General features: G+C 34.7%; 3 protein-coding genes across 5 annotated transcripts; 2 read left to right on the forward strand and 1 right to left on the reverse strand.

Moving 5' to 3' along the window:
* The first annotated feature begins 419 nt into the window (after positions 1-419).
* Positions 420-1,787, forward strand: LOC120262019. The gene is made up of 2 exons (XM_039270053.1): positions 420-661; positions 975-1,787. The coding sequence occupies exons 1-2, from the start codon at positions 586-588 to the stop codon at positions 1,565-1,567; spliced, it is 669 nt and encodes a 222-aa protein (XP_039125987.1). The 5' UTR covers positions 420-585; the 3' UTR covers positions 1,568-1,787.
* Positions 1,788-6,105: 4,318 nt separating this feature from the next.
* Positions 6,106-8,687, forward strand: LOC120260521 (serine carboxypeptidase-like 45). Its single transcript, XM_039268007.1, has 10 exons — positions 6,106-6,551; positions 6,648-6,749; positions 6,838-6,933; positions 7,025-7,117; positions 7,210-7,289; positions 7,373-7,654; positions 7,752-7,876; positions 7,957-8,049; positions 8,126-8,243; positions 8,356-8,687. Exons 1-10 carry the CDS (start codon positions 6,197-6,199, stop codon positions 8,503-8,505), a joined length of 1,494 nt encoding a protein of 497 aa, XP_039123941.1. The 5' UTR covers positions 6,106-6,196; the 3' UTR covers positions 8,506-8,687.
* A 166-nt stretch (positions 8,688-8,853) lies between these two features.
* LOC120261996 (chaperone protein ClpC1, chloroplastic) lies at positions 8,854-15,261 on the reverse strand. 3 transcript variants are annotated; one of them, XM_039270029.1, is made up of 10 exons: positions 15,108-15,261; positions 13,037-13,597; positions 12,294-12,409; positions 12,071-12,193; positions 11,796-11,981; positions 11,474-11,689; positions 10,990-11,207; positions 10,654-10,729; positions 10,484-10,573; positions 8,854-10,248 (listed from the first exon to the last, which is right to left on the reverse strand). In XM_039270029.1, exons 2-10 carry the CDS (start codon positions 13,593-13,595, stop codon positions 9,067-9,069), a joined length of 2,766 nt encoding a protein of 921 aa, XP_039125963.1. In that variant the 5' UTR covers positions 13,596-13,597; positions 15,108-15,261; the 3' UTR covers positions 8,854-9,066. The 3 variants fall into 3 exon arrangements, with proteins under 3 accessions (XP_039125963.1, XP_039125966.1, XP_039125965.1); XM_039270032.1 differs by lacking the exon at positions 15,108-15,261 and adding an exon at positions 14,990-15,011; XM_039270031.1 differs by lacking the exon at positions 15,108-15,261 and adding an exon at positions 14,953-14,976.
* Between the last annotated feature and the right edge of the window lie 415 nt (positions 15,262-15,676).

Below are 15,676 nucleotides of genomic sequence, written 5' to 3' on the forward strand. Positions count from 1 at the left end.
TTGTCACTTATTTCTTTAAGAAAAAAAAAACATGTGAGTTTTTATGGAATATTGTGATCTATAATTTATCATATAAAACGAGAGAAAAAAAAATTATTACAATATCATCATAGTGGGATTATTCCGCAGAATGTGATGAGGTAATTAAAAGAGATGAAATTATAATACTCTCAGTGGATTAATCATTATCTTCTGCAATAAATCTAGGATTTTTTCAAAATACAAAAACCAAAGTCTTTAGCCAAGATAACTTTCTATATTTAACCAAAAAAAACCTAATCAATTGCTAGATCTCAGCATCTAAAATCTCTAATTCTCATAAATAAACATGATAAATGAGAGTAGCCGTTTCTTATGCTCAGAAAAATAATAAAAATAAAGGGTAAGAAAATTGACAATATCAATGTAATAAATAGTAGAGCTTGATGGGAAAGAGACTTATCAGGCAATAGATGAGGCGGGGGCCATAAACTTTCTCCTTAACTTTCTTTTTCTTTTTATATATAATTTACAAGCCATTTCATTATTCTCTCTTAACAAAGAAGAGACTGAAGAAGAAGAAAGAAGAAGAGATTACAAGTGAGAATGGATGATGTCCAAGAGAAGTTCTCAAGTTCTTGGATGTGGAGTAGCCATCAATGGCTTCAATGCACACTCTCTGGTATGCATCTCTTCAACCAATATTATACGTACATATATAAATTAATATATTAATACTTCATCTCTTGTGTTTTTCTTTTTTCTCTTTTGTAACTTTATTTTCATGATCATGCATGCATGTTTTTTCAAATTATTTAAAACCATTTTCTCAAAATTAAAGTTTTGTATCACAAATGAAAACCAAATATTATTACTACTATGTTTATTACTCCTATGTTTATATATATATATATATATATATATATATATATACATGGACAAATAAACATTTAACTTATATACATATATACATATAAACATGTTTGACCTTTCAGAGCTTGATCAAAACATAGCAGTCATATCAAAACTGATTCAAGAACAAGATGGTCATTCACTCGCCAATGATAAACTTGATCTCATGAAAACAATAAAAGAGTTTGAGAATTCTTTTCGCTTGTTAGTCAAATTCTTCCATCAGTTATCGGCTCGATCATCAATCAACCGACACTCTATCGACTCCACTTCCAAGCTATACTCTCCCAACTCGACGATAGAAAACTTTACTTATAATAAAAAGATTTCAATCTCAAGCTCTGATGCCATGTTAGATGACATAGCAATACTTGTGGAGGACAACCACAAACATTTGAAGGAGTTAGCTACAAGATATGAAGAGAAGAGACAAGTGAATAGAGATTTATGGATTAGGGTTGAGAAGTTGATGGAAGAGAAGCATGAACTTATGGAGGAGCACAACAAGTTAATGCATGAGAATGAGACACTCCATGATGAACTCAAACGGTTGAAGATTAATGACAACAAGGATTATTTTTCTCACAAAGTTATGAACAAGAAGAACACAAACATTGGCTCTCACTTGTTTAATTTGAAGACTATCATCCTTGGTGCATTATCTAGAGCTCATTAATTTAATTAAGTTTGTCTTAGCTAGTGAAACTAAGTAAAGACCTCGTTGTTATTGTATTTTGCTAGCTGAAAATAAATTAAATAAATCCAAGTATCTCTAGTTATCAATGTATTAAAGGTTATATACCCTTTATTGATTCATGTGAAATGAGTGAGAGGTTGAAAAACAAGAAGGGGAAAACAGTGAGTATGATAGTGGGGGTCCTCCACCATAAGTTGTCTCAAAGTAATCCAGCTTCTTGAGTTCCTTTCAATATTTTCTTTACATATTCTTGTATTTGTTTTCTTTCACTTTGTTTTGAATGCTTTGGCCTCTAATGCATGTAATGGCTCTTGGTCTTGTCCATTTGCATGTTGGATTGTGTTCTTTGGCCAAATCACCCACTATTTATATATATATATATATATATATAAGTTAAGGACGCTAATTTCGGGCTCCTTTTTCTTTAGTGGTTACCTCGTTTTGCATGAATAATGAAAAAAAAAACGGAAGAAAGGATAATGTGATTTATATGGTCTTTTTTTATATATATAAATAATTCGATTCCTTTGTGTAATTTGTTATATTTTAAGATTAAATACTGCTAGCATAGAACACTTTTTGTTGCGAATGTTACATATCTAAAAAAAAAATCATTTTATTATACAAGTAATAATGTAAGATAATTTTTGAAAAAAGTGAAATTTAGATCTTATTCTTACCCATGAGCTCATAACTCAACAATATTGTCCTACTTATATATAATAATGATAAAAAAATTTTAAGGGTCATTTGGTTTGAGGTAATGATATACCACCACATAATGGGATTACCATGGTAATAAAATCAGGAATGTTATATTCCCATAAATGTTGTGGTGTTTATGATAACCATGTTTGATTAGAAACTCATATTACATATAATCAACTTGGTAATGTTCTAAATTTCTCAAAATATCTTTGTGTCTACTATTTTGTGCGAGTTTAAATTTAAAGTAAAATAAAATTTTGGATAAAAAATTAAATTTTTGAAGTTGAATATATTCTCAAAATAATATTATTTAAATTTAATTTTTTTTATCTAACGAATAAAGTATGAAAATTATTATTTTTAAACAAAGGACATATTTATCCAAAAAATATTTCAAATTACCACCCACTTGATAATCCAACATAGCCACCTATTTTGGTGGTAATGAGATTATCAAATTTTTTGGTAATCTTCTAAGGTTGGTAGTCACAGATTACGCCACGTAATAGACTGTAATATTTTCACATTATCGTGAACCAAACGGCCTTTAGTGTCCAAGTTTAAATTTCCTCAATTACAATGTAATGGTAAAAAGGGTTCCTAACGTGAGCTTAGGTTTGTAATCCAAACCTTAAATCTTGCTGATGCCTGACAGGTAAATTATCCATATTTATTAAAAAAATATATATTATTGAATTATGAACCAAGCACTTGTTTGGTGAATAAATAAATTATTGAATGTGTTTAAATTTTATTGCAATCGGATAAATTTTGAATAAATTTATTTATTTGTTCAAAAACCTGCTTGGTTGATATATGGATGAGAGAAATTTCATAAAATACAATGCAAACACTGAAAAAAATAATTTGAGGATAAAATGCAAAAGAGAATGATATATTTGAGAGAAAAATAAATAAAATTAAAAGGTGTGGGCCCAGAAGGCCCACGTGCTCTTTAACTGTGACAAGCATATGGGCCCCACTCCACTGTACACGTCATACGGAATGCCACGCTGTCATTTCCGGCTCTTCTTTTTTGCACTCTGCCCCCCCACTCGGTCTGAAATGATTACTTATCTGACAAAATCATCACATGAGGGGCCAAAAAGTAAAAAAAAAAAAGAGAAAAAGTAAGGATTATAAAATAATTAGGCCAAAACTTATTTAATTAAATTATTATTAATATTTTTTGCCAAGTCTCCTAAACAAAAAAAATAATCCCTTATTCTTATTCTTGTTCCCAAATTAAAAGAAAAAACATTAAATTAAACAGCTCCCTTTAATTCCCAATACTTCAAAATCTAATCAAAGTTTATAATCATCTAAACATGATAAATTCACTCACATAACATGCTCTCTTTCCAATTATTTTGTTTCATTTTGTTCAATACTTTGATAAGTAAAAAGAAATACAAGAGTTTCTCAATTGCACAAGCACAAGTATTATGAAAGAAAACTCTAATTAATTGCATCAAAAACTATGACCATTTGAAGGGGGACAAAATGTCAGATAAGAAATGCTTGATGTTTGTCACTAAAATATTAAAAAAGCTGAAAGGCTTTTTTCCTTTCAATAAAAAAAAATATTATATATATTTATTGTATTTTTATTTATTTGTGTTAATATAAAGAAACTGAGAGAGTTTGAAAAGAAATTAAAAAGTAGTGAGAAAAAAGGAGAGATGTGAAAAGTTTTTTTAAGGAATGTGGAGAATAAGTCAAAGAAATGGAGCATGAGAAAGAACACTCCATCCCAAAATTTTCTAAGTATCACTCATAGCACTCTCAATATAAAAACTATATATATATACATATTTTTTTTTAAATGAAAAAGTGTGTGTATATATTTATATATGATGATGTTGAATTTAAATTAACATGATCAAAGTGGCAAGTGGTTGTATAAATAAATAAATAAATAAAATGTGGTTCTTTGCACGCTTGTTGATTTCCCCAAGGGTGAATCAAAAGAGGTGTTGAGTGTCTAATTTATTTTATTTCATTGAAAAAAAAGGTATGGTTACATTCTATTAATTTATTTTTATTAGGATTAAGTCTAATTATCAAAATCTATTGGTCTTTATCATTGAATGATTATCCCTTGTAAATTTGTTCATTAATGAGCACTGATCAATGGGCATGATATATATAATGATAATCCACTTCTAATAATTTTTTTTTGCAACACCAGTTATTAAATTCATGGATTCATAACTAATGATCCCAAAATAAATATTTATGGAATGAAAAAAAAAAAGTATGTAAACATATGCATTTTTATTATAAATAAATAAAAAAAATTCACATGCCCAATGTTTTCAAAATAATAATCACATTTCAAATTATACTAAAATATTTATTTTCATTATGGAACTAAATAATTGTATGAGAATATTATTTTATTTTTTTTTATCAATCCTTAGTTATTGTTGACATGATAATCTAACCTTTTACCAGATCGTTTTAATTTTAATTAAACTAAAATCTGGGGAAAAAATATAAAAAAAACTTTGACTCAAGGACCAATAAGAATATGTCACTATGCTGAAGGACACATTGTGAACTTTCACACATTTTTAGAATTATATTTCATATGTAAAATTAATTCCATGTGAAAAAGAAAGAAAGAAAGAAAGAAAGAAGAAAGAAAATTCATTTACAGTCCCCAAGGTGGAGAAGTTTTGGTTTATTGGATTGATAATACAGAGAGCAGACTGGGTCTGGGTGGGTACTCAGAGATGTACAAACAATCCTTCTTGTCATGTTTCATCTCCCATCCAGTCCCTGCCACTTCACATGTTTCTCAATCCAAACACCAAACACTCCTCTCTCTTCATTCTCTCAATAAATGAATTTTAAGGAATGTAAAAATTTAGTATATAATTTTAGAAATGAATTCAGAGAATTTACATGTGAGAGAGTTGAAAAGTGAGTACTGAGAGCTGAAAACTGAAAACTGAAAACTGAGAGAGCATAAGGCAGCAGTAAAGGAAGAGTAGCAGGAAAGGACTATTTGTATTTTGTGAGTATATTTTATTTTAATTTAATTTAATTTATTTTTCCCTGTCCCCAATGAATCACATGTGTGCATGAAAAATGTCAGGAATCCTCTTCCTCACTGGATCAACTTTTCCATCTTGCCTTGTTTGTTGTTTGTTTTCACAAATTCCCTTGCCACCATCCTCCAATTCCTATGGAGAAAAACAAACTCAGAAGAAAACAAGAAAAAGATGGATGCTAAACTCTTTTAACTTTTTCTTCTTTTATTTATTTATTTATTTTTAATAATTTTATTTTTAATCTTTGCTCCAACTCTCAATAGAGATGCTGAAAAGATGATACTAATTGTCAGGAGCATTCACTCTCAAAAGGTTGTTTTACTTGGTACCTTACCAATACCACTGGCCCCCATCCATCCATTGATGCAATAACCATGGAAAACTGAGAAGAGATTTTTGATAAGTCCCATCAAAATTGTGTTCATGTTCTCTCTTTCTGGTTTTGGATTATATCTTAATTCAGTTTATTTTATTTTATTTTATTTTTTTTGAGTCAAAATGAATCCATGACATGAATATGTGGATAGCATCATTAGCAACATCTTTCTATGTTTAGTATTTAACAACCATTATTACAGCCTCAAAGTTCATCCTTTTTTTATTTTATCTTGAAGTTCATTCCTGACACCATTTATTTTTTAAAAAAAAAACAAACAAACAAACAAATTTTGCACACTATCATGTGACTCTTCCATTTGAAAAATGTTTTAAAACAATGGTTTTTAAAAAAGTACTGTAAGATCATATGCAACAAAACTGTAATCCTTAAAGACATACTTAGACATGCCTAAGGATCAAAGACACCATCATTTATCTTTGTACATGAGCCTTTGCTTATTTAATGCCATCCTCTGGGCATCTCTTGACTACCATTCTTCACTTCTTCTTCTTCTTCTTCTTCTTCACTCTCACATTCTCTCAGTTGTCTCCCTTGTGTCCCTCTTTCTTCAGTATCATGAGCTCTGTAGCTTTGTTGGCTATGGCCATGGCAATGGCTGCAGCTTTGAACCTTCAGCTGAGCTTTTCCATGGAGGAAGACAAGATCACCAAGCTCCCTGGCCAACCTCAAGTCAGCTTCCAACACTACTCAGGCTACATCTCAGTTGACAAGCATAAACAAAGGTCTCTCTTTTACTACTTTGCTGAAGCTGAAACAGACCCTACTTCCAAGCCTCTTGTTCTTTGGTTAAATGGAGGTACTCTTGTTGTTCTCCTTGTCACATCTCATCTCCCAAAAAAGTTGTTTTTTTTTTCTTTCTCGGTTTTGGTTTTAATTGATTGAATCTTTGCAGGACCGGGATGTTCATCTGTTGGAGTTGGTGCATTCTCTGAGAATGGACCTTTCAGGCCAAGTGGGGAGGTGTTGGTGAAGAATGAGTACAGTTGGAACAAAGGTATCAATAGTTTTCTCCCCTTCTTTTGATTCAAAGATCAAAAGGAGGAAAGCAACTTACTTCTGCTTTTGCTTTTATCTTTTATTAGAAGCAAACATGTTATACTTGGAGACTCCAGCTGGTGTTGGCTTCTCTTTTGCCACTGATTCTTCATACTATTCTGGAGTCAGTGATAAGATGACAGGTATTACTACCTATTGATAATTTTTTTCAAACCATTTTCTCTTTTACAATTCTTCATCTATTGAAACTGTTGAATGTTCCTGAATGTAAAGCAAGGGACAATCTTGTGTTCCTGCACCGCTGGTTTGCAAAGTTTCCACAGTATAAGAACAGGGACTTGTACATCACTGGAGAAAGCTATGCAGGTAATGGCACTAATCACCGTTGCTCTCAAATGCTTCCACTGTTCGCAAGAAAGATAAACGGTAAAATGGTTTTTGTTTTGAATTTTCTATAGGTCATTATGTTCCTCAACTTGCTCAATTAATGGTGTTGTATAATATGAAGGAGAAGATATTCAATCTCAAAGGCATTGCTGTGAGTATTATAAAACTACAACACAGTTTGAAAAGTCTGCAATTTGATTTGTTTTTTGATTTCCTTTGCATTGTGTTTGGCAGCTTGGAAATCCTGTTCTTGAGTTCTCAACTGATTTCAATTCAAGAGCTGAATTCTTTTGGTCTCATGGGCTGATTTCTGATTCAACATACAACATGTTCACTTCCAAGTGTAACTACTCTCGGTATGTGAGTGAGTATTATAGAGGTGATCTTTCGCCTGTTTGTGCGAGAGTGATGAACCAAGTGACTAGAGAAACCAGTCGATTTGTCGATAAATATGATGTTACTCTTGATGTTTGTATATCATCAGTTCTGTCACAGTCTTTGGTCCTCAGTCCTCATGTAAGTCTGAAGTCCAAATTGTTGGTTTTTTAAATTCTTATCAATAGGAAGTTAGCAATTATTTGTTAACCATTTGTATTGAATAAATTCAATGCAGGGTGTCGAGGAGCGAATCGATGTCTGCGTGGAAGATGAAATGGTGAATTATTTGAACCGAAAAGATGTGCAGGAGGCTCTCCATGCTCAGCTCAATGGTGTGCCGAAATGGACAGTTTGCAGCAGGTGTTTATAAGTTTCAAAAACTTTTGAGCTAATGGTTTAGTAGGATTGAACTAATGTCACATTGACATAATTCATTTCAGTGTACTTGAATATGAACTTCTCAACTTGGAAATACCGACAATAACTGTTGTAGGCTCACTGATCAAATCTGGAGTTCCAGTTTTGGTTTACAGGTAGGTACATAATTGATTTCTCGCCATTCGTGAACTAAAACTTGTGTTGATCATTATCAATCTTTTGATACTGCAGTGGGGATCAAGATTCTGTAATTCCTCTCACCGGTAGTCGAACATTAGTGCATAATTTGGCGAAAGATCTAGGATTGAATACAACAGTGCCATACAGAGTTTGGTTTGAAGGGCAACAGGTGAACAATTTACTGTCAAAATTGAAACTCTTTCAATCAAACCACATTTTTTGCAAATTGAGATTTTCTTCTAACACAGCTTTGATTGATCATCTCTTGATGGTTTTCGTAGGTTGGCGGATGGACTCAGGTGTATGGCAACATGCTTTCGTTTGCGACGATAAGAGGCGCATCACATGAAGCTCCGTTCTCGCAGCCGGAGCGGTCTCTGGTGCTGTTCAGAGCATTCCTGCAAGGCAGACCCCTGCCAGAAACATTTTGAAAATCATTCATGATCCCCCCCTCTTTTTTAAACAGTAAAAAATGGGCATCATTTTGATCCGGTTCTTGCGTTGTTGCTAGTTTCAAAGACAAGCTAGTAATCCCGACTCCTGTGTAACCATGTTTTCCTTTGTATTATAAATTTTGTTTTTTACGTTGATCATCATCAATATAATCCTTTGACTGAACAAGCAATTAGTAAATAATCACAACATTTACCACTACTAATGCTCAAAACATCAGCTTGAAAAGAACTGATAAAACCACCAACAATGTACAAAAACAGCTTTAATTTTCAATGACACATAGTTATTTTACTTTTATCAAAAAGTAAAAATAGAAAACAACAGATAAAACTTCTCTCAAGATCAATATATTTGAAATGAGTAATGTGAAATATACATATAGCAAGAGTCATGCTATCTTATACAAGTATTCTGAAGACGGAGAAACCCAATAGTTCTTTTTCTGTACATATCTATATTCATTTCAGATATAATAAAATAAAAAAATTCATATATTTTAACTATAGAATTTCTACTCGGTGGAATATGTCATTGCTCTATTGTACAGAAACTGGAGGAGGCAATGAATCGGCAACTCCACTCCCTCCATTCAGGACAGTTACATTCCCATCGGCATCAACATCAACAATAGCTGAATCTCCTTCCTTGATCTCCCCGGCGAGCATTTTCTCAGCAAGACTGTCCTCTAAAAGACGCATTATGGCTCTCCGCAATGGCCTTGCTCCATAGCTTGGGTTGTATCCTTCTTCCACCACCCGGTCTTTAAATCTCTCGGTTACTTGAAGCTCGATTTCCTTTGTCTTCAATCTGTTAAACACCTCATTCAGCATTATATCTGCAATCTCCTTCACCTCCTGCTTTGTGAGCTGTCGGAAAACAATCATTTCGTCCAGCCTGTTCAGGAATTCTGGCCTGAAGTACTGCTTCAACTCCTCTGTTACCAGGCTCTTGATTCTGTTGTAGCTGCTATCTTTCTCATCGTAATCAAGATCAAAACCAATTCTACGTCCTCCTTTCTCAATCACACTGCTTCCAACATTGGAAGTCATAATTAGAAGGGTGTTTTTGAAATCCACTGTCCGGCCCTTGCTGTCTGTTAGCCTTCCATCTTCTAATATCTGAAGCATCATGTTAAAGACATCGGGATGAGCCTTCTCTATCTCATCAAATAGGACAACAGTGTAGGGGCGACGGCGAACTGCCTCAGTCAGTTGGCCGCCTTCAGTGTAGCCAACATAACCAGGTGGTGAACCGATGAGTTTAGAGACAGTATGCCTTTCCATGAACTCACTCATGTCAAGCCGAATCATGGCTTCCTCAGAGCCAAAGTAGTAGGCAGCCAAAGCCTTGGCCAACTCTGATTTCCCAACCCCAGTAGGCCCGGAGAATATAAAGCTAGCAATTGGCCGGTTGGGGTTCTTGAGACCAACACGGGCTCGACGGATGGCACGGCTTATGGCCTTCACAGCTTCATCCTGGCCAATCACACGCTTGTGAAGTGTCTCTTCCATCTTCAGGAGGCGGTCGGACTCATCACTTGAGACCTTCTCCACTGGAATGCCAGTCCAAGCGGACACAATATGCTGTATGTCCGCTTCTGTAACTAATGGGCCTTGATCACCTGCCTCACTTTCAGCTTTGCTCTGCTCTTTCCCCTTCTCAATTAGAGCTGAGATCTGAGCCTTCAACTCCATTTCTCGATCTCGCAACTCCCCAGCCTGTCCAAAGAGTAAAGACTCACACATTAAATAGCAAACAACCAGCTAGAAGAATTGAACGCTCATGATTTAACATAGATGAGGCCGCTAAATGACAGGAATTGCAAAGTTAACTAGGAACAGAAACGAAAAGTGTGCAAACAACATTATACTTAAATTGACAATTTGGGGCACTCATGTTCAGTGTAATGTTATTTTAAAATATCAAAACAAAAACAAAGAAAAAAAGAAATACCTTCTCAAAATCTTGACCCCTGACTGCCTCGTTTTTCTCCTTGGTTATCTGTCTGAGCTCCTTATCAAGTTCCTTTGCATCCTCAGGAAGCTGCAAAAAAACTAACTTAGTTTTTGGAAGTTCCATGGTGATTGGTGATATATTAGATGCGCTAGTGGTTGAAAGAATACCTGTGCATAACGAAGCCTAACACGGGAGCCAGCTTCATCAACCAAATCAATAGCTTTATCAGGGAGGAAACGATCGCTGCCAAAGACTAGATTATGTCAGATACCAGGTTCTATAAATGATACACTAGGAACCCCACTAGTATGCACATCAAATATTTGCAAACAATGGAAATTGATCATTTACAACAGCTGATAGTTATCTTGATCAAGAAATATATTTTAAAAAAAAGTGAAAGCATAAAACAAAGTTCCTCACTGCAATTTCACAAGAATATAAAGATAAAAAAAGGATATGCTATAGCAGATCAAAAGATAAATAATATGCACATCACTAACCTGATATACTGATAAGACAATTGTGCCGCAGCAACTAGAGCTTCATCTGTATATCGAAGTTTGTGATGAATTTCATATCTTTCACGAAGGCCTTTAAGGATTTCTATTGTTTCATCAACTGTTGGTTCTGGCACTCTTACTGGCTGGAACCGTCTTTCTAAAGCAGGGTCTTTCTCAATGTGCTTCCTATATTCATCAAGTGTAGTGGCTCCAATACACTACAAAAAGCATATATACTAATTTTGAGAAACAATACATTTTCATAGTCATGGTTCAGTATAAAGAAACAATTGAAAACAGAAAAAAAGCATGAAGTGATCTCTTACTGAGAGAGAAAGGTTTTAGAAAGAAATTAAGCAAAAAACAAATATATATATATATATATGCTTGCGGGGTAGTGTGTCTGAAGAACCTCAACAATTTTATTATAAGCTAAACGTCACCATATGGTGTTGAACAGGAAGATGCACGCCTATATAAATACCTGCAGTTCACCTCTTGCAAGAGCTGGTTTTAAGATATTAGCAGCATCAATGGCACCCTCTGCTGCTCCTGCTCCAATCAGAGTGTGAACCTCATCAATAAAAAGTATTATCTCATCACTTTGCTTGATTTCCTCCATCAGCTTCTTCAGTCTCTCCTCAAATTCTCCACGATACTTTGTGCCCGCAACAAGCAATCCCATGTCAAGCGTTATTACCTGTAATGACAAAGAGATGAACGATTTCATGTGGGCAATGTTCTCAAAATTCAGGTGGAATGCACAGCCACCATGATAAAATTAAGAAATAAACAAAGTTAGCTACCTTCTTCCCTTCTATTGTTTCTGGAACATCCCCACTTGAAATGCGCTGAGCAAGCCCTTCAGCAATAGCTGTCTTCCCAACACCAGGTTCTCCAATGAGGCAGGGGTTATTCTTCGTCCGCCGACCCAATATCTGGGTAACACGCTCTATCTGTGGCTGTCTCCCAACGACAGGGTCGAGTTTACCCTGCAAGGCAACAAGACATTCAGACATCATATTTTCCAGGAAACCAAAAAACTAGAAGCTTTTAGAGAGAAACAAAGACAGAAAATTACCTCCTCCGCTAATTTTGTTAAATTGGTGCCATACTCCTCAAGTGTAGGCATCTTGGCTCCACTGCTTCCACCTCCAACACCCGCACCAACAGCTTCTGTGCTCTCACCAACCATCCGAATAACCTAACCATACGACAGAGATATGTTTTAAACTGTTAACCATGCTAATAAAGATTAAAGACTTAGTTTTGGACACAGCAGAATTTCAAGCATCAGGTCTTGCCTGTGTACGAATGTTGCTTGCATCAGCTCCAAGGCTCTCAAGGACACGGGCAGCAACACCTTCACCCTCACGAAGTAATCCAAGAAGCAAGTGTTCTGATCCAATATAGTTGTGACCTACATATTGATTGAAAGTTTGAAATTCCTATGAGAACACAAAACACTTTCATGAAAAGGCCAGAACTATACGCAAGTGACTTATCACACAAGATTCGGGGGTTAGCTTTTTCATACTTTGTCCTTCATAATTTTTCTGCAAACAAACTTGAACATATTCTAAGACATGGCATACCATGACCCATATAATCATCATCATCTTGAATAAACTAGCAGAGGTAGTTTCTCTACAATGAGCAATCTCCTATTCAAATAATAGATCTAATGTCTCCTAGAAACAGATACAACAGATACGAGTGGAAGGATACGAACAGATACGACAGATCTACTGTCTCCTATTCTGCAAATAATAGATCTAATGTCTCGCATGCAAAAATAGCCGCAACATTACTAGATCTAATGTCTCCTAGAAACAGATACAAGTGGAAGGAGTCCAGCCAAATTTGATCATGTGGCATTGTGTAATTCATAATAAAATTAGAAGTTAAAATTTTATAGGCAACAGCAATGAAACCATGCGAGGCTTACCTAATAATGAGAACACAAGCATTGTTCACAAAGATACTTTAATATAAAAATTTGTAATGCTATGATAGTATGTAATGAAGTAATCAATAAGGAGTGTACCAAGTTGGCGGGCTTCTTCAAGAGAAAGTTCTAAAACGCGTTTTGCACGAGGAGTGAACGGTATCTCAACAGCCACAAAACCACTGCCCCTTCCAATTATCTTCTCCACTTCAACACGGGCATCTTTAAGGTTGATACCCATTGACTTCAAAACCTTGGCTGCTATTCCAGTCCCTTCACCTATAAGGCCCAATAATATTTGCTCTGTTCCAACAAAATTGTGACCTAGCCGCCTTGCTTCTTCTTGTGCAAGCATAATAACCTTGATAGCTTTTTCAGTGAACCGCTCAAACATAGCAACAGCAACTCCACGACTAGCCTTCCCCTTTGGGACTGAGATTGAAGTTTTCACAACAGAATGGAAATCCTTCTGAGGTCTAGAAATGCAATCCAATGTACTGGATGGTCGTAGACCCGCAAAGGCTGACAATTTAGGTGAGTTTTTTTGCAAATTGCACTTCATTGTAGCAGCCCTTTTGTCTTTCCCTGAACCCCGAGGTTGAATGCAACTTCGATTCACATCAGGAAAAACAGCTGATTGAAGAAGAGTCCCAGCCATGTCTGTGTACCACGGAAAATTTGCAAAAAGGGTTGATATGTATGAGAGAGCTGTAAAGTCTACAGTTACAGGAAAGTTATCACAGATAGGGCTGTTCAGCTCACAAGCTGCTAGAATTCAGCTCAATCATTTAATAAATGAGCTAAACTCAAGCCCGGATCTATAGCTCAAAATCAATAACGAGCTGAGCTTGTATATAGGTTGGCTCATCCAAGTTCGGACCAAATAGCTAGATTCTTAATATAAAATATATTCTATATATTTAAATTCAACATTGAACACCAACAAAGGCATAGCATGGTGTGTTGGTGTTGGGATTTCATCCATCCCGCGTGAGTTTGAAACTCCCCTCTTGTGTGTGTCATTGAATTCTACACTGAGTAACCATACTCACAAATATCTAGAAAGAACAGTAAATATATTCATCATTGACTCCAACGCGTCACCAAATTTTTTACTAGGATCAGTCATGCAACAACTCATAAGTGCCAATTTCACACAGTCCTGTTGAATTTTCTAGTCACAGGAGCCAGCCTCTCGATCATTAATAAAATTACACAGTGGTCTCAATAGCACTAAGTAATTTGACTATTGATTTATGGACAAGACAACGAGCTTTACTTAGAGAAAAGCCAACAAGCTTTACTTAGAGAAAAGAATGAATGCAATCACCTAACAAACAGATAAAATTGCAGGATCACTAAAGAAATCTAAGTCAGAAATATATACAATAAATTTAAGTAAGTGCAAGCGATCCTATTATATGTGTGTTTATGCTATCAACGGAATCATAAAGGAGTAACAGGTAGAAGTCATATTTCCATGTTGTCGTTATCCAGGCAATAAACCTTTTTAGATTATAACATGAACAATAAAATCAGGATGGATATCATTAGGTCCCTCAATCCAAGAAATGGGATGATATCAGCTATCCTCATGCCAAAATTTTCCCCAAATTAGGTATCATAAACCAATTAGTGACAATCAATTCACTAAATTCATGCTATCAGTTGTTTAATAAAATAACCATCTTATGTATTCATGGTAGATAAAAATCAAAATGAGATTTAAGGCAGGATCAAAATCAAGAGATACATATCAAGAGACAATCAAGTCACTAGCTAATCTACAATAAAGCGATAAAATTTCTAAGAGGAGTTACATGATAATACAGCATAAAAGTATAATCCAAGCCAAAAAATTATAAATTAAAACTCATCCAACCCATCCCCCTAAAACAAGTAACCAATAAAACAATCAAACTAATTACATAAACAATGAGAACATCAGGCTTGATATAAATAAAACAAAGAAACATCTCAAAAGTAAATACTAAACAGAATCAAGAAACACAGACATCAATAAACACAGGGAAACAAGTCCAGCTGATTTACAGATATACAAAGCTAAGTTAACACCAATCAGACCTCCAAGAATTCCATTCTTTCTCTAAATTCTTATATATATATATAATTAGCAGAATCATTAAGCCAAGGGGAAAAGAACCAATACCTTGGGGACGGGTGGTGGAGCTAGGGTTTGGATAAAACCCTAATTCCAAAGAGATGAGAGGAGGGAGGTGAGAGGGGATTGGAGAGCGAAACCCTAAATATCTACATTAGGTATTCAAAGAAGGTACACGAACGAGAGGGAAATGAAAACGTGGCCGCCAAGCAACCGTCATTGATTATTTTGTCCTCTCCCGCCTTTCGCCGTTTCAACACGTCACGATTCTTTTTTCCCTTAGCGATTTTTTCATGACCACGGGCCGGGCAGTCTTTTTTATAGTGGACTGGGCCGGGCTTCATAAATTTGAAATTTTGCTTTTAATTGTGTTTTAAAATCAATAATTTAGAAATTGAATTTATTTTTTTAATTGATTTTTAATTATTTTGTCTTATCCACTTTTCTTTTTATAAAAAAAAATAATTTCTTAATTATTGATTTAAAGTTTTTTTTGGGTCTCTCTGAATTCTTTTGTTTCTATAGCTTGAGAGTTGAGACAGCCCACCTGCTCAGAACTAGATATTTATTCGCTCAGTTTTGCCATATATATATATATGTTTATATATATTGGGAGA

The sequence above is a fragment of the Dioscorea cayenensis genome, chromosome 5, assembly GCF_009730915.1.
Source record: "Dioscorea cayenensis subsp. rotundata cultivar TDr96_F1 chromosome 5, TDr96_F1_v2_PseudoChromosome.rev07_lg8_w22 25.fasta, whole genome shotgun sequence".
In the NCBI taxonomy this organism is placed as follows: domain Eukaryota; kingdom Viridiplantae; phylum Streptophyta; class Magnoliopsida; order Dioscoreales; family Dioscoreaceae; genus Dioscorea; species Dioscorea cayenensis.